Source organism: Phyllostomus hastatus, unplaced genomic scaffold (genome assembly GCF_019186645.2).
Source record: "Phyllostomus hastatus isolate PE091 unplaced genomic scaffold, TTU_PhHast_1.1 phas_scaffold_585, whole genome shotgun sequence".
Taxonomy (NCBI): domain Eukaryota; kingdom Metazoa; phylum Chordata; class Mammalia; order Chiroptera; family Phyllostomidae; genus Phyllostomus; species Phyllostomus hastatus.
The window spans coordinates 1,734,313-1,753,351 of NW_025334037.1; the positions used below are offsets into that span (position 1 = coordinate 1,734,313).

A 19,039-nucleotide genomic window follows, 5' to 3' on the forward strand; every position below is an offset into this window, starting at 1 on the left:
TGATGCCTTTTGTGGCCACGGCATTATGCCAGATACACAGGACACAAAGAAAAAGTTCTAATTATTCTTTTATTATTCTCCTATCATGAAGTCAGTTATTGAAGCTCACAGTCTAATAAGGGAAAACCTCCTATTAACAGATGGGGAAAAATCATAAGGCAGAATTTCCAAACGATCAGTGGGATATCTAGGAATCAATATATTATCAACCTTCTAGACTTTGTTATTTGAGAAGAATAAAATCTCTAATTTGTTCAAGCATCACATTTTAAAAAATAAGATTATACATATAGTTTTACAACTTTTAAAAATATATTTGTCACAAGATAAAACACAAATAATACAAGTATAAAGGACACATGGACAAAAACAAGGGGGGTGGAAACAGGATGGAGGGGGGAGGGCTGAGGGGTGGGCTGGGATGGGAGTAAAAGGCAGAAAACTGTACTTGAACAATTAAAATTAAAAGAAAGTTAAAAAGCTGCAAAAACTACACCCCCCAAATAATAGAAAACCAAACAAATCAACTGCAAGGCTCCGCAAATAAGTTATAAACAAAACATATCAAGAAGAACCTTGCCAGCAACCTTAGAAGCCCCTTCCGTGTGCCCCGATCACAACCACCTCTCTACTGCCATGATGACCGCTACCCTGACTCTACTCTAGTAACCATTTTCTTGATTTTTCCTACAGTTTTCTTGCCCAAATATGCATATCCAGACATACAGTTCCATCTCATTCTATTAAAAATGGGATGTGTTTTAAATCTCTTCATCTAGAGCTTCCGCCTCCATTTTTTCCTTTCCTTATAATTTATTTGTTAAAGAATCTGGAACATGTTACCCATAGTTTCTGAGAGCCTGGATTTTGACAAATGCAGTCTCTCAGTGCAGTTTAATGTGTTCCCTTATCTTCTGCACTTTCTACGATCAGATGCAGATTTAATCCCTCTGGTAAAAGCTATAGGTAATTTTTAAAAAAGATTTTACTTATTGATTTTTGAGAGAAGGGAAAAAAGATGGAGAAAAACATTTCGATGTGAAATAGAAACATCAACAGGTTGCTTCTCGCACATGCCCCATCCGGGAACTAAACCTGCAACCCAGGCATGCGCCCTGACTTGGAATTGACCCAGTAACCTTACACTTTGTAGGACGACACCCAGCCCACTGAGCCATACTGGCCAGGTCAAATGACAAGTGATGTTTGGCCAGGCTTGGATCTTCCTTCACTGAGGAATGAATGTAACATGATGATGTTCTATCTCTATAACTTTCATTTATTGATAGAATACTTTTAGAAATAGGCAGTTCTCCTCAACTACTATTGGGTTACCCTGTACTATATAGTTCATATACAGACAGAATAAAGGCTTGATTCATTTCCTTTACTGATTAAGTTTTCAAAATAACAAATTGGTTCCCTGACATATTCTAGAATAACAATATTTTTAAAAGATTTTATTTATTCATTTTTAGAGTGAGGGGAAGAGAGGGAGAGAGACAGAGAAAGAAACATAGATCAGCTGCCTCTTGCACATGCCACAGCTGGGGACCTGGCTCATAACCCAGGCATAGGCCATGCCCAGGAATCAAACTGGCAACATTTCGCTTTGCAGGATGATGCCCAATCAACTGAGCCACACCGATTAGGGCTGGAATAACAATATTTCAATTTTAATATTATTATGAATTCATGGATTTAAAAATATTTTCTAGGTTTCAACCAACTGCAATTAGTATCATTTTTGAGGCTGAAACTGTACTATCTTAGATCAGCTGCAATCCTCTTCAAGATGGCTTCTGAGCTCTTTTGACAAGACCCTAATAGTTTTTCTTTATTGAGATATAATTCACATACCATAACATTCACACTTTTAAAGTATGTAAGTCAGTGGTTTCTAATATAGTCGCATGGAAAACTACCACCAGTGTCTAACTCCAAAACAATTTCATAACCTGAAGAGAAACCCCATATTATTAGCAATCACTTTCTATTGCCCCTTTTCCCCTAGCTCATGGCAACCACTAATCTGCTTTCTGGGACTGTGGATTTGCCTATTTAGACATTTCATATAAAAGGGGTCATAAAATATGTGTCCTTTTGTGTCTGGCTTCTTTCACTTTGCATTTGTTTTCAAGACTCATCCATGCTGTCACATGTGTCCACGCTCGCTCCCATGTATGAACAATACCCCTGAGTGAACAGTACCACTGAGTGGGTATACCACAATTTGTTTACCCAGTCATGACCTGACAGCCATTTGAGTTGTGTCCATTTTTTGTTTATCATGGGTAATGCTGTTATAAACATTCATGTGTAAGCTTTTATATGGGCATGTTTTCAATTCACTAATAGAATTTGACATATCTGACATATGAATATGTATATACCTGTGAAACTGTCATCATAATTAAGATAATGAACACGAACATCCCAGTTCCCTTGTGTCCCTTGGGAATCCCTCTCTCCCCACCCCCAAGGCAACCAGTGATCAGTTTCTGTCACCATAGATCAGAATGTATTTTCTAGAACTCTCTAGAAACCAAATCATATTAATATGCATTGCCTGATTTGGCTTTTTTCATTAAACATAATTATTTTCAGATTAATATATGCTACAGCACATATCAGTAATTTGTTACTTTATATTGCTTAGTAGCCTTCCATTATATGAATATACCACACATTATTTATCCATTATCATCACCATTATCCATAACCATTGATGGGCACTGATCTTATCCCTAATTTTTTTACTATTGTTAAAAATATGGGTATTAACATACACTTATAAATATTTCTGTGGACAGTGCCATCATTTCCCTTAGGTAAATGCCTAGGAGTGGATTGACTAGATTATTTGGTTTATTTAACTTTAAAAAAAAGTCAAACTGTGTTCCATTCACATTCTCATCAGGAGTGAATGAAAGCTCCAATTTTTCTACCTCTCTGCAGTATTCAGGCAGCCCCCCGAACAGCTGGAAGGCTAGAGAACTCCTCTTCCTTCTTCTTCAGCGACAGGCCTTAAACTGTGCAACTTTTCTCTAGGCAGTAATGGTTGCAGAAAGCCACCCTCAATCCTCTTTGTTCTTACTGGTCCTCAGGTACCCAAACTATGCTGGTTCTCTCAGTAGTCTAAATGAGGCGGGACAGCAACTAGTCCATTGGGCAGGGCAGTCCTCCATACAGTCACAACTCTAGGCACAAACTCCACTCTTCTCCTCCTCCCCAAGGAGAAGCTGCACACTGGGGTGCTCTGTCCCAGCACTGAGCTGTGCCGGCTTGGGGGAGAGGCTGACCTGATGAAGTGAAATTGCTCTTCTCACCCATTTCAAGACGTGATCATCCGGGCTTTGTGATCATCTGGGCTACTATGACTTTCTAACTAGAGTTCTGGAATTCTCATGAAGGTATTTTAGCCTGTATATCATTATTAAATCAATGTTCCTGTGGGAGAACAAGGACTGGGACTTCCTATTCTGTGATTTTGCTAATGTTACTCTTCAAATTCTTATTCTTGACTGTTTTTCTCCCTCACCTGAGAATATGTTTACTGATTTTTTTATAGAGAAAGAGGAAGGGAGGGAGTGAGGAGTGGGGAGAGACAGAGAGAAACAAGCATCAATTGACTGCCTCCCTTTTGTGCCTTCACCATGGAATGAACCTGCAACCTAGGTATGTGCCGTGACTAGGGATCGAACTGCAGACTTTGGTGTACAGGACTCCACTCTAATCAACTGAGCCACCCAGCCAGGGCTATCATCTTCACTATTTTAAGCATAGTTATTTTAGTATCTAAATCTGGTAACTACTTTCTGGATAGAGTGAGTCTTTTATATTGTCTATAGTTCTTTTGTATTTCACTCATACAGGTTTAGTCCTCATGTTTCTGGTTATTTTTGACTGAGTACTGGTCAAGTATATGTATATATTTATACATATGTATGTATATATTTATATTGAGGTCTGTCCAGGAAGTACACAGCAATGTAATATGAAAAATAGAGACATTTTTTAAGAAGACACAAGAAACACTGGACAAAGGACAATGATGTCTCAGTCCCCTCAAAGTAGGAGGAACCTTGGGACCTCATACAGTTCTCTCAATTGCCATCAGTTGCCCCGACGTATTTTTCTGAATCTCATCAATGGTCTGAAATCTCCTCCCTTTCAAAAGTAATTTTAGTATTGGGAAAAGGCAGAAGATGCAGGGCACCAAACTGCATTGTAGGGGGCACTGAGCCACCTGGATAATTTTATGTTTCACAAAAAAACTCTGCACAAGACGTGATGCATGAGTGGGCATGTTGTCATGATGAAGCTGCCAATCAGCAGTTGCCCATAGCTGTGGCCTCTGAATCATCCAAATAGTTGCAGTGTCATTCTGAATGCCACAGCCACACAGTACACATGCTCACTCAACGGCATCTACTGCCCCTACTGACTAGTACAGTGAAGTCATCATTGTTCACACATGCGAGTTCCAGTCCACTCTCCTTGGCTACCAGGTTACACTGATGTTGTGCAAACTGTTTTCATTATATTAACAATGGCTAGACTTTTTCTGGATAGACCTCATATGTATATATAAATTTACAGGCATACTTAAGGCCTAGAATGCAGTTATCTAGTTCCAGAGAAAATTTACTTTTATTTCTTCTATATGTCTGGAGACAATAGCATCAAGAATCACCTTAACTCATTGCAGGGAACTGAAATGACTTCCAGCTGTACATCAGTTCTTCATGGGGACTGTTCATTTGCAATTTATCTACCCCTACTAGGTTTGTCCTTTATGATCCCAACTCAAAGCATGAGAGTTTAATAAAAGAAATCTCCACAGGTAAAACCTGAAGTCAAACTTTCCTTTTCCCCATGCGATATCAATAATGCTGATCAGCTCTTAAGTTACTTCTCCCAAAATACAGGTACTCTGGGAAAAATTGGTCCCAAATGTCTGGCTTACTTCTCTATTTTTATGCTTTTCTTAGACCATGGTTTGGTAATTCTTGAATTGTCTCTGATACTTTCAAGCAGATATTGTTTATATTTGTACAGCTTTCCTAACAGTCAGTGTTAAGAGGGTTAGTCTGAATTACCTAGGCCACCATTACTGGAAGAGAGGTCCAGGTTTTATAAATTTATATTTTATACCAGTTTTTCTCACAGGTACTCAAGGTAATATTCTTCTAGTGCATACACGAAAACTCAAAAGCATGAGCGGTTTATAAGGCACCCACTAAGTATAAGATAAATGGTAGCATTTGAAAATGTGAAATTATCTGTCACATCCTTCTATTCCTCTTCAAGGTTAAGTCTGCTTTGACTGACCTACAGGGGTGTCCAACCTTTTGGTGCCTCTGGGCCACACAGAAAGAAGAGTTGTCTTGGGCCACACATTAAATACACAAACACTAATGAAAACGGATGAGCAAAAAAAAAAGGTTTTAAGTAAATTTACAATTTTGTGTTGGGCCACATTCATAGCCATCCTGGGCTGTATGTGGCCCACAGGCTGTGTGTTGGACTGCCCTGTGAGGAATGCAGCCCCTTTAAAAAGTAAAAAAATGCAGCTCAGTAGTGCTTGGCTAAAGTCAGTTAAGTCAGTGGTTGGCAGGGAGCATGGACAGGCTGTAGGTAGTCCTTGAATCCCTAAAATTACTTCCAAAAATGAGTGGAAGGAGGATTTAATTAGCAAGATATTCTATAGAGGAATAAGTACCACCAAATAAAACCTATTACATGCATTAAATAATAGCTTTAATTAAATTAGGACTTAGTTGAAATGACTAAGTAAGTAGAAACTTTCAGAGAGAAAGAAAGGAGTGTTTTGAGTTTGAACTACTGAATGGAGGTGGATATAATGGAGAAGAACTATTGCTCTGGGATTGATATTACAATCCTTCTTTATATGGATACTAGAAAACTCTACTTATATTTAATCTCTTCTAAGGCTTTCCGCATTTGACGATTGAAATAGCAGCAAAAGAATACGGATGGAGCCACTAGTGAAAAGAAGTAGTGTGTTACAAAGCTGAGAAAGGAACAAAATTTGTGCAAGGAGCTAAGAACTCTATGGAGAAGCAGAGTGTTAGTGGTAAGCTGTATTACTCCTTAAATGAAAGATAAGCCATCCAGTGCACAGGGAGCACTTTCTAGTGCCTCCCCGACAATTCTTCATCCTAGCCATTTGTAGGATGAGGAGGACAAGGATTTTCAGTTTCATTAGACAAAATTTCTACAAAAGGAATTCATCTAAGGAAAAGCAAAATATATTACCTATTCATCTTTTAAAGCACAAAGAAAATATGTCTACTTTTGAACAGTCTAAGTGACTCCAGGGCAATGGGGGTGTGGGTTAAAGGCTAAAAAAAAAAGGAATACTACCCATGTAATTATATATTTTATATACCAAGTATTTAATGGTTTGCTTTTTATTTTCTGGATTTACGTCAGGTGATATGAGCTTAAACTAAATTTTGTTTTGTAGGCTTCCACAAAAGGACATTGAAAATAGGACAAAAAACATACCCAACTGCTGGAATAGGAGGGCCACGCTCGTGCCTGTGACAGGAAGGCTGTCGTGCAAAGGAGTCTGGATCAGCTGCCGATCTCCCGCACCCAAGGAAAACAGTTTCTGCAGCGTGGGAAAAACATACACGCACACAAACACATAAAAGATTTCTTTTCAGACATTTTCTTAAGATTAAAAAAACCCTGATATTCAGATTTGGAGCAGATGATGACCATATTAACATCCAACGAACAGATGCAAAGGGCAACAATGTAATCCAAAACATTCAAGTTACTTTGAGCCCAACTGAATATGGTACAAGAAAATTCAGTAGTTGAAAGCTGAAAATTTAACAATGAAATACAAAAATCACTGACAATCATACTTAAGTGAAAAACAATAAAATATTAAAGTCAAGATTTATATGCTAATTACAGTTCAATAAAATTGGAAAAAAAATATAATATGAACCACACTATTACATACAATAATTTTTAAATTTCTAGTAGCCACCATAAAAAATTTTAATTAAAATGTAAATAAAGTTAACAAAAATCCTATTAAAATAATGGCCCATAAAACAATTCCACCGCTTAAAGCTTAGTTGCAATTTCAAGCAGGCCCACATTTCAAATTCTTTCTTTGGAGCCAGGGTAGAAGAGTGAAGGAAGAGAGTGCAGGAGGAAAAAGGGGGGTGGGGGGAGGGCGGTGAGGGGCAAAAACTTAAAATAAAAAAGACACTGGGATAGATGAAGACACTTAAAAAGACAAGGGGCAAGGAAAAAGGATGGCAATTTCATTGTAAATAATCTTTGCCAGATTGAGGATAAATCATGTAATTTTTAGAGGACTATCCTCTTCACCAATATTACATAAGAATAAACAAAGTAAGTGATCAACTAATGGATTCTAGGGCTTGAGGAAAAGTCTTTTTTTTTTTTTTTTAAGCATCATGCCTTAGAAACATTAAGTCATAGAGCTGACGTTCTTATTTTTCTACTTTAGAGACAAATATGAAAATCTCAAGACATACAGAAGATAAAAAACATGACCAGTCTGAGAAAGTTTTACTTCAGTAGAAGAGCTTAATTTCCTATTTGAGGCTCAATCTATGGCAAAATCCTTGGGAAATTTTCAGGTATACATGACACTTTCCAAAGATCTGTGATTTTGGAAAATGATCAAAATTACTGTTATTAAAGGTAGCAAACTGAAATAAGAAAAATAAACCCTCTTCTTTCAAATTTGAAAACTAAGTTATTCTATTAAAGATTACACACAATGCACAAAAGAGTTTTAAGACCACATATAATTACTGTTACCCAGGGAAATAAATAAATTAATGGATTTATTCAGAAATAATTACAAGGTTACAAAAAACTGTTATGAGAGTTTTCTTAATGCTACTGCCTATTTTTTCCACTCAAAAATTTCTGACCATTAATTAAACAAGGCATAACTATATAGAGTAAGGGGGGTACAAAGAAAACATTAAAAAAGTTTGACTTTAAAAAGCGTATTACAAGAAAATGTAAACTGGAGTTCAAGTTACACAAAATATGACTTCTAATTACGTTATGTGAAAGGTGAACCCTGTGTTAAAATTAACCTCATGACCTAAGAAAAGGATGGAATCTTAGGTCTCTAGAAGGCAGACCATAGGGACATTGCTTAACTAAGGTCCTCTTAAAAACAAAAATATTTAAAGAATTCTTTTTTTTTCCTTTTCTTCACAAATTAAATTAACTGGACAAGAGGATAAGAGGCACAGGCCCTTTTCTTCCGCCTTTTTACTCTATTTACCTGAGACCCTCCAGCCGCTGGGACAAGGCATGCACACAGGTTTGCAATGAGGCTTTCCAAGGAGACATTCAGACTGTCCACATACACAGTGTAGATCAAACCCAGACAAGCCTGCAAAGAGAAGATGCATGTCATTATTTCATGGAAAAAGTAAGCACTAAAAATAAATTGTGGTGACATCTGCTCTTAGGAAAATTTCTCTTTGAACGTAGTGGAGTGTATTGTACAGTGACATGGAATAAATTTGAAGCAGCAAATGTTATTAAGTTTATTAAATTTTCCTCCAGAACCAGAAGCTCTAAATGAGCTTTTGAGATGAACTTATAAAAAGCAGAAATCTATAATTTGTAAAACAGGTGTCTGTGCTAAGAAAACCACTCTAGCAAATGTGTAGGGTTTAAAACTGTTTTCTTTTTGGTCTCAAAATAAACATTTAGAAATTTTATTTTGTTTTGCAACTCTTATAAATTCAGAACATTCTACATAAAAATTTAACTTGTGTGAATTATTACAAAAGACCACAAAATAGAGACAAGATATGATTAACACTTGAAGCTCAGAAGAAAGTAGGTGGAAAAAGGAAGACAAAATGCAATCTTTATAAATCTTTCAGTTTATTAAATTCTGTAATTATGAAATTTTATTATTTATTAGGAATCACTTCATTGTCACTGAAATATTGACACCAAGTTAATTTTTAAAAAATGTATATCTCAATGAAATGGAAAAATTTGCCAGAAATTATGTATTAATTTCCAAAATCCTTCAGAAGATTTTAGGTATGGTTTATACTTTCCAAAGTAGATCTGTGATTTTGGACCATGGTCAACATACTAATTCTAAAGGTAGCAACTGAAATTTTTTTTTTTAAAAAAGCCCTGTTCTTTCAAAGCTTAAATGTATTTATAGCTAAATTAAAATTTTTCCTTACACTTGAAAATTCTGAGTGTCTAAAAAACAAAATACCCAAAGTAAACAATATTTTTAAAGCTATGTTGGCAGTGGTAGTATCAGAATTATTTGAAAACATGAATATTCATCTTCTTTACTTCAACCTGGACTCATCAAAAGAAGGTGAGTAAAAGCACACAAAGTTGTTACAGTGCTAATGTATTTTACATTCGCTACAAGTAAGCCAATGATTTCTTTAAGATATACAAATTTTTAGAATCTGTAAACATGGGGCCTTTAAAAAAACACTACATTCTTAAAATTTAAATAGTCACATGAACTTACTCAGGTATTTATTTCACCCAACATGAAACATTTCTGCTGTTAACACTAATTTTACTGAATTCCTAAGTCAATTTAATTTAAATACAAGGATTTTGAAATACAAAGGACTGTTACAATGGTTTGCTCAAAACAGATTTATACAGTAATATAATGTTTTATATATATTGACAACAAAGAGCTCTTTACCCTAAAAATTTCTGGATAATCTAATCTGGATACCAGCACCAGGCTCTTGGGAGCAAACACTTCTGCAGGCTGAATTAAACCAGTCACTTCTATTTCACCTTCAATTTCTTCCTTCTTTGTTCCCTAGAAAAAGAGGCACTGTCATCAACACAGATAGAATTTCCTAGGTTTATAACTCACAAAAGATAGACAATCACACCTTCATATAATTTACAAAACCCCAAATTAATTACATGGTATAATTTATAATATAATTTACAAAACTCAGACTAAAAACAAAAAGCATACTTTGAAAGCCATCTAAATTATAATGCAGGGCATACTTCATGTTTGAAAAGCTCCTTAAGCTCTGGATACATACCACAACTCTATTTGAGCATTTGGTTTCTGTGTGAGGTACCAGTAATCAAAGGTAAATTAGACACATTGAAGTTATTTTAAATAGCAACCCAAAACTAAAAATGACATTTATTTAAATGGAAAGTCAGTTTTCAAGAAAAGAAAAATCTGTTTTAGAAGTCAGGCACTCATTTTCATTTTTGTCTTTCTACTTGTCCAAATCTTTCAAACAAAAGTGATATTCTTTTAGAATTCTAAGGCTTGCAGACTGTTTTATGCTCTTAGGAGTAAAGCCCAATCAGCCTAAATTCTTTTTGCCCCTGAGCAACAATGCTGATTTTTGTAAAAGAAAGAATGTTTTTACATACAAAACTAACCTTCAGAATGCCCTTTGTGCCACTGAACTGTACATTTAAAAATGGCTAAAATGGCAAATCTTTTGTCATATATATTTTAGCATAATAAAAAATATCTAGAATAAAAAACACCCAAGTTTCACTTACTAAATACTGGTTAATGAAATAAACTTTGAACAATATTATTCTCATTTATTAGTTAACAAACATTTCTTGTGCACCTACTATTCCATAATACTATGTGATGCACTATAAAAGTTCTAAGTAAAAAATAATACAAGGTAATAGAGAAATAAATAAATTCATATTTATTTCTAGATGATACCGTAACATGTTAGGACCTTTTCCCTAATTAGAATTCCCTTTTCTTTCCTTTCCAATGATCAAAGGTCAGCTTAAAATTTATCTTCCTTCCTAAAGCCTTCCCTTTACTGACTTTTCTTACTCTCAATTCCTAGTACAGTTCCCCAACATGTCACACCTGCTCATACTTGTTCCTCCTGCCAAACCTCTCCCCAAAATGCCACAAAATGCCATACCCATTTGACATCTCCACTTGAATGACTACCATTTTTTGCTGTGTATAATGTGCTCCCGTGTATAATGTGCTCCCATGTATAACACGCACCACATTTTTGTGTGTGTTATACATGGGATTATTATGCCCATGGCATGTAGTCATTATACTCATGTATACTGTGCATTCTTATTTTCCCCTCAAAAACCTGGGCAAAAAAAAGTGCACATAATACATGGCAAAAAATGGGTTAACAGGTATCTCAAACATGCCCAAAACACAGCTCCAATCTTTCTCCCCAAATTCCACTCCTGCAGAATTCCCTATCTTGGTGGAAATCCTATCCCTGAATTTAGCAAATCAAAAATTTTGATTTCCCTTTTCTGTCATACCCCATATCAAACCATCAGGAAATCCTGATTTCTTACCATCTCTATTGCTACCACAACACTGTGAGTGACCATCATTGCTTGTCTGAATTATTTTTAAGAGGTTCCCTCAGTTTCCTCCATTCCTCTTTAGCCCCACTATAATTCCTTGCTCTCCTTAAACATGCCGAGCATTCTCCCAGCCAAGGGTCTTAAGCATTTGTTTGTTGTTCCTTTGCCTGGATTACTTGTTCCACAGATATCCTAATGACTTCCTTAGGTAGGTCTTCATTTAAGGGACTTCCACTCTGTTAAACCTTTGCTGCCACCCTCCTTGAAACTGCAAGGCCCTAACAGTAACTAGCCCCTTTCCTTACTTTATTTTTCTTCATGGCATTTATTACCATCCAACATATTATCCATTTTTATATTGTGTTTTGCTCCATGAAGACTAGGATTTCTGTCTGCTTTCCTCCCTCTAATTTCCAACTTCCTAAAACAAGAGCTAGGCACATAGTTGATACTTACTATTTATTTCCTGCATACATGTAGGAATGCATTTTCTTGGAATAGTTTTCTGGGTATTTTACCAAGGGAAGTTTCCTTCCCCTATTCATAGAGGCCAGAATTGTATTTTCTATTTCCTTTGGTGCCTGTATAGTTTTTAGTACAGTGAAAGATAACCAACTTATTAGAGGGCTATAAAATGCACATACCCAAAGGGAACTATCCATATACTTTTTGTATGTGTGATATTGTCCATATGCTCTTGAAAGGTTTTCATTTGTTACAAAGCAAATGCTAAAATTAGAGTGTTTGGTTTCTGGAATCCTTAGAAATAATAAAAATGTGATGAATATAAATTTACCAAAGATTTCCACACCTAATGAATCATATTCTTCATGGATTACTAATAAATTTGAAATGACAAAAGAATGACTGCAATTCCTGAAAGAGATAAAGCTATCCACATTTTTATGAGATTGTGATAAATGCCCTAGAGTACCATTAGAAGTCAGCTTGAGCAAGTAGATAACCATTTCAAATAAATGACCAGTAACCTACTTTAACCAAAACACAAAACAGAATGCAACATTGGTCACTTCTTAAAGCTTAGTTTAGTTCTTTCAGTAAATATTCACTAAATGGCATAGTTATTAACAAGAAAGAAAAAAAGGTACAAATTATTAACAAGAAAGAAAAAAGGTATAATGTAATTTAAATAAGTATTTAAATCACTTTTCATGATAGATGTTGACATTTACTTTGTAAATGTGCTATAAATCATAAGATGCTGTTATTCTAAATTCTAATAGCGCATGAAAATATATTTTAAGTTTAGAGAATTTATGCTCCTTTTTTTAAAGCAAAATGTATGACTGAAAAAATTTTTAAGCCCAAAAAATGTTGGTAAAATAAGATTTGTTCTTGAGATAGTAGCATGGTGTTTTTGATAAAATTTTTCTATTAATAATTTATCATGTAAGGGACTACTGCCTCTTCCCTGTACCTGCTAGAGTACCTTTTGTGTAATAATTATGTAATTATACTAGACTTATTTGGTGTGGTTTTATAAGGAGAGATTTTCACATACTGAAAACATCTGAGAAACTTAATAAGCAGGAAATTAAAAATAGGTTTTGAGTGTAACAGATGTTACAATAATGCCATTAAAATATAATATTTTACTGTATAAAACATTTTCACATGTTTTATCTCATTGAACAGTGTTTGCAAGCATTCTTCTAACCTAAGGTTATTCCTTGGTTTAAGCAGGTTCCCTTAAAGATACAAATTTACTTCAAACACCACTGAGTTGTCTCACAGTGACTGCATGATCTCCTTACCTCTCCTACACATCATCAGCACATGCCATAACTTGCCCATTTACAGATTTTTCTACTTATTAGTACTATGGACTACATCTTCTAGTGGGATCCCCAACTTCTGTGTAGTTTACATTCTTATAGTTCATAGTCTTTCTGCTTCATGATATGGGATTAATTAGTACCCACCATATCGATTTACTTCCAAAATGCTATTGCCCTGTAAACATAGCCTGAGACAAAAATGCTAACAATTACTAGATTGTTGACTTTATGGGATGTCCCCACACAGCAGATAGGCACAATCTTTGGGAAGTTTATCCTATCACTCAGGCTGAGCACTTCGATGTTGTTGCACTCCTAATACTTGATTCCCTTCTACCCGGAAAAGACTTGTTGCATTCAATATCCTCTCTGCGCTAAGTATGTTTTCAATAATACCATTTCACACTAAAACCTCCATAGAAATTTCTTTAAACACTAAGTTTAAAAAGGAGGGTAAAAGGAATTATACAAATAAAAAACTTTCCATTCCACATTTGCTTTTTGAAATGTAAGTGATTTGTTATAGCATGCATTACATACAGTTGCCTCAGTAAAGCAATTTAAAGACTTAAACATTTTTCAACATTAAAAATAAAGGAGTCTAAGTAACTGCAGAATTCTGTAAGGTCTACAATTCCCTCTGAAAAGCATCTTTATTCCTTGCTAAATAATCTGTTGATCTGTTACATGTCCACATGATAAAACCTACTTTTTCCTGCATGGTCTGGAAAATAACGACTATGTGAGAAATACACATTTTAGGATAACAAGACTTCATATAAATTAGGCCACTAGTCTTCAATTCAGAATCTAATTTACCTCTAGCAAACACCAAAACAAAAAAACCCTAATATTTTCCCCTTCAAGAGCTCCTATGCTCTACAGTATTTTGAAGGTGGGACAAATTCATTTGCAAGGCTACTATATACTCACCCTAAAAAGGTTCCTATTTTTAAGTGACACAAAGTCCACAGGTTCTTTTAAATATATTCCTAAGGCAGCATTTTCCAAAGTGGGTTTTTTCTTATTTTTACTTTTTTACCCTTACTCTAGGACATGCTTATTGATTTTAGAAAGAGAGGAGAAGGAAAGAAGAGAGAGAGGGAGAAAAACAGTGATGTGAGAGAGAAACACTGATCTGTTGCCTCTCGCACATGCCCCAAGTGGGACTGAACCTGCAACCTAGGCATGTGCCCTGACCGGGAACTGAACCCAGAACCTTCCGGTTTACGGGATGACACTCCAACCAACTCAGCCACACTGGCCAGGGCTGAAGTGTTTGTTATTGGAAGCAAATAGATATTATTTAGCAAATGGTCTATTAACCAAAGAATTTTGGAAACAGTAACTTAAAGCCAAGTTAAAAAGGTTTCTTTGCTGCAGAATTTCTCAGACTTTGATATGCCAAGGCCTGGAAGGTTTTACTCCAAAAGAACAGGAGTTGTCTTGGGTAATGGGATTATAGTTGATAAGTACCATATAAAATACTCTACACATATACAGAGAAAAATAATTTTCTAAAATGTTTATATTTGTATTATCTTTATAACAAAAAGTTTAAAGTTATAAAAAGCAAGCAAATACATTTTTGTGTTTATTTATTAAACACTGACTACACAGTTGGCTACATAGTGGGTGCCGCAGGACAGGTACAGCGCCTTGTATCAGGAAATGTATAATCTAGCTTAAGGGCTAAAACCAACACAGGTGAACTAACATTAACCAGTACAAAACAATACTGTAACATTTTGAAATTCATATTTAAAGTGCTTGAGAAACTCTGAGAAGGGGTGAGGCCCAAAGCAGAGAGCTAGGACCTAAAGGATAAATAGAACAGTCAGAGGGAAGGGGAGAGGGAAAGGGAAAAGGAGACTTCAACACTGAGTCAAGTCAAAACATTCAAACAGGTGAGGCTGGCAAGCCTGATTTACAGGGTTCAGAAGACCTGCTTGAGTGAGGATGGTAGGGTAGTAATATGGATGTAGTAATTTATAGTTTTACTTTGAACATTTTACCTAAAATGTCATATGGTGTGCTTGAGTATGATATTGTTACAGAATTACACAGTAATAGAAGATTTTGTAATAAAAAAGGGGCATTATTTGTGCTGGACCCTGTGTATCTACCCTGGCCATTTGTTTTCATAATTTTAGTCCTCATGTATCTTTTTAAACTATGATAAACTAAACACTAAAATTTTATGTTAGGCATACTTAACTAAAATTCCTTGTCTCTGTTGACATTATTAGTTGATAAAATGGATTAATTTGCAATGTATTTTATAAACAAGAAATATGACAATGGTGTTTTATTGAAAGTTTTAATTTTAGCATATTTTATTTCAATAAATCTTAATGTATATCTTCTTTAAAACACCTTGCCCCATTAATATCGAGAATAATCAAAATTAATGAATTAATCATTGTAAACTGAGGAATATGGCACTGAGATATGTTCCTGCTCATCATTTATCCCCAACACATAATTGATTCGTTTCAACTGTTAGAAAGCACTCAAGAATTCTTTGGTGTATCTTATAAAATTATTAAGAAAATCAAGGACAGATTTAAAGTGTCAGAATTGTGAGAAATGCTATTAAGCTAATTCTGCTCTGGAGAAACAGAGATGATGATGAGTCCAATGTTTGCGTGAGGTGAAGAAATAGCAGACAGACTCCATGTGTGTTTTCTAAGAAGGTTAACCATCTGAGAATTGGGTTCTCAGAGATTCAAGAACATTATTTTGTGAACCACCATAACCAATGGACTCTTGAATGTTCTGTTCCATTGTTTGGTAAAACTGGTGAAAAATAAGAAATAAAAAACACTAAGTCATTTTTTAGGCTAAACAATTACATCATTATTATTTGGTGAGTTATAAGATCATACAGCTCAAGTTCACCAATTCACGGGTTACATAAAATATCCTTCCCTGGAATCCCTGAAGGAAAAGTTTTATGTGAGGCACAAAGATTAAAATTTCAGTGTTTTTAGTTTTTTCTAAGGAATACATGTCAAAATCTTGTTTAATGACCATGTAACATGACATATTAAAATACTCCATAAAGAAATAAAACATTTCATTATGCACAACTAACAAGCACTAACTCTAGCAATGCACATCCCTCTAAAAAACATGCCTTGGTTAGATAACTAGGACTAGAATGCTGTGGTTCATAATTTGGGTGGAAATTTTAAAGTATATCTAACATAAACATAATTAAAATATATTTTAAAATCAGATACAGTTAACATGATATAATAATAAAAATAATATTATATTAGAAGTACCGACTTCATTTTACAAATGAGCAATCTCATGCCAGAGAAAGGAAATGACTTGCCACGGCCACACAGCTTGTTAAAGGTGCAATGGAGACTAACAAGTCAAGTCTGACTTGTGCTAGTTCTCCTTCCCCTCTCTTGCATTCTTACATATAACATTTAAGAAACTGTTAACAAAATGGGCATTAGTTCAAAGAAACTGTTCAGAAGAGATTACCTATGAGAAGTCACATTGTAAATATAAAAAGATGTTCAGACTTTTTTTCTGTAAGTATATTTGGATGTAATCATCTTTCTTATATTTAAATAAAATAGTGACAACAATACACAGTTCTTACTGCAGTCCTTCCTGGTACAAAACTGTTCTTAAAGTTTAAGAAAAAACACTTAATGTTGAAGGACTTTGGGAACCTATTCTCAAAATTTGGGTTTTTTTTTAAATGTGAGTAAAATCTTTAAAAAATATTTTCATGATTTTATTCTGTATTATATTTTTTCCATTACCATTCATCCCCCTTATGCCCTCTTCCACCTGCACCTGCTCCCATCCCATGCAATCACCACACGAGCTTTTGCTGGATGCCTCTACCCCGTAACCCCTACCCAGAGCTATCAGCCTGCTCTCCATCTATGAGTCTGTCTCTATTTTGCTTGTTAGTTCAGTTTGTTCATTAGATTCCACATATGAGTGAAATTAATTACATGGTATAGTACTTGTTCTCTATTGTCTTAACGTGTCACATATATTTTAAGCAGATGATATTAAATAACGATAGCTAATTCAGTGAAAGTTTTCCCTACAAAATGCATCTGTGAAAATGCCAAGGGGACTGTTAAGATTCAGCATTCTGTCCATCAGCAAATTCTCATTTGAAAAGAGAGAAGACAGATACAGAATCCTCCTGTAAAAAGCAGTCTTCACCATTCATACTATAAGAAAATCCCATGTGTATATGTGCGTATGTTGCGAATTATCAAATTACATAATAAACTCAGAATATATAACCCCCCTAGTTTTTTTTTACCTCTGACTTATGTTACTTACACTAATTTTCACTTGATTCTCTGTTGAACAGGTATAAGGACTAGTCTCTAGACTACTAACAACCATAATGTCGATTATAGTAGAAGCAAACATAGTTCCACATTTCTCTATGAATAATTTCTAATTCAGTTAAGTAGATCATCATTAACAAAACCTTCCTTGAGGGAATCAGTATTTTTCCAAAAAGATATTCATCATAGTGTTATTTATAATATTGACAAAAGGGGAAATAAAGGCCCATTGGGAAATTAAGTACATTATATCCTCATGGGTCAATTAGTATATAGACATTAATTGTATCTATAGATAGTTTTAGTTTAAGAACACATTTATTATTGAAAGAAAATAGGTCAAACTATTTTTTTCTCTTCTCTTACTATTCTCCCAGTACATTCTAAATTTCCTACAATGAGCGTAGCATAGTTTGATAACTGAGATGAGGGGTAGAGAAAAACAAAGAAAAAATGACTGGGTTGTTCTTCAGAAAAAAATCTATCAAGTGTTGTGTTATGTGATTTCTTCTACTGTTCCAAGTATTCCCATCAGCTTAGAAATCTATTTTTATTACTTCATTTTTCCAGGCAAATTGCTCAATCATTGGAATTACTGTATTTTATTATGAGCACTTAAATTTATTTTTTTGCCCACAGCTCAACTTTAAATAAGATTTATTAAAATGTACAGATTCCAAAGATATGTAATATTTTCACTGTCAGATATTGATAATAAATAATAAATAAGACCAATTACAGTCTTACTCTTGACATATTCTTGAACCAGTAACACACTGCTATAATTTTTGCAGGCTTCTTTCGCTATTTGGGCTTTGGAGGCAAACAGAGTCAAGTTGACTTAGTACCTAAATGTCCCTGGGTAAGTCCTTTAGCCTCATCTATAAAATGGGAATGTTAATAGAGCTACCATGTAACCTAGCAATCCCTCTTCTGGGTATCTATCTGGAAAATTTGGAAAGACTTATTCATAAAGACACATGTACACCTATGTTCACTGCAGCACTAATCATGGCAGCCAAGATATGGAAACAACCTAAGTGTCCTCTGACCAATAACTGGATAAAGAAAACATGGTACATACAACAGAACACTGTTCGGCCAGAGGAAAGGATGAAACACTGCCATTTGCAACAACATAGATGAAATCTTGAGAGTATTATGCTAAGTGAAATAAGTCAGATGGAAAAGGACTAGAACCACATGGCTTTACTCATATGTGAGATACAAAACTGAAAGCAACAAGTGAATAAACAAGACAAACTCAGGCAGAGAAAACAGTACAGGGAAGGACCCCAAAGTGGAATTTATTTATAAAAAGTTGTATATTCTTACATGTTTAAACTCCAGTCACCTCCAAAGTACTCTATCTGATGCAATACACTGAGATGTTTTTTTCCATTGCTCAAAACAGTTTTTGAACTTGTCAATTTTGATCCTTTTTAATGCTTCTGCCATTTTTTGTCTTACCTCTTCTACAATAAGAAAACATTTCCCTTTGAGGAC

General features: G+C 34.9%; 1 protein-coding gene across 2 annotated transcripts in view; it reads right to left on the minus strand.

Annotated features, from left to right (window-relative positions):
- SBF2 (SET binding factor 2) overlaps window positions 1-19,039 on the minus strand; it is a 408,723-nt gene that overhangs the window by 199,571 nt on the left and 190,113 nt on the right. For both annotated transcript variants that reach the window (XM_045825232.1, XM_045825233.1), the window contains exons 4-6: window positions 9,743-9,865; window positions 8,321-8,431; window positions 6,535-6,640 (exon numbers count right to left, since the gene is read on the minus strand). In XM_045825232.1, coding sequence (XP_045681188.1) covers window positions 6,535-6,640; window positions 8,321-8,431; window positions 9,743-9,865 — 340 coding nt within the window. The remainder of the gene's footprint in view (window positions 1-6,534; window positions 6,641-8,320; window positions 8,432-9,742; window positions 9,866-19,039) is intronic.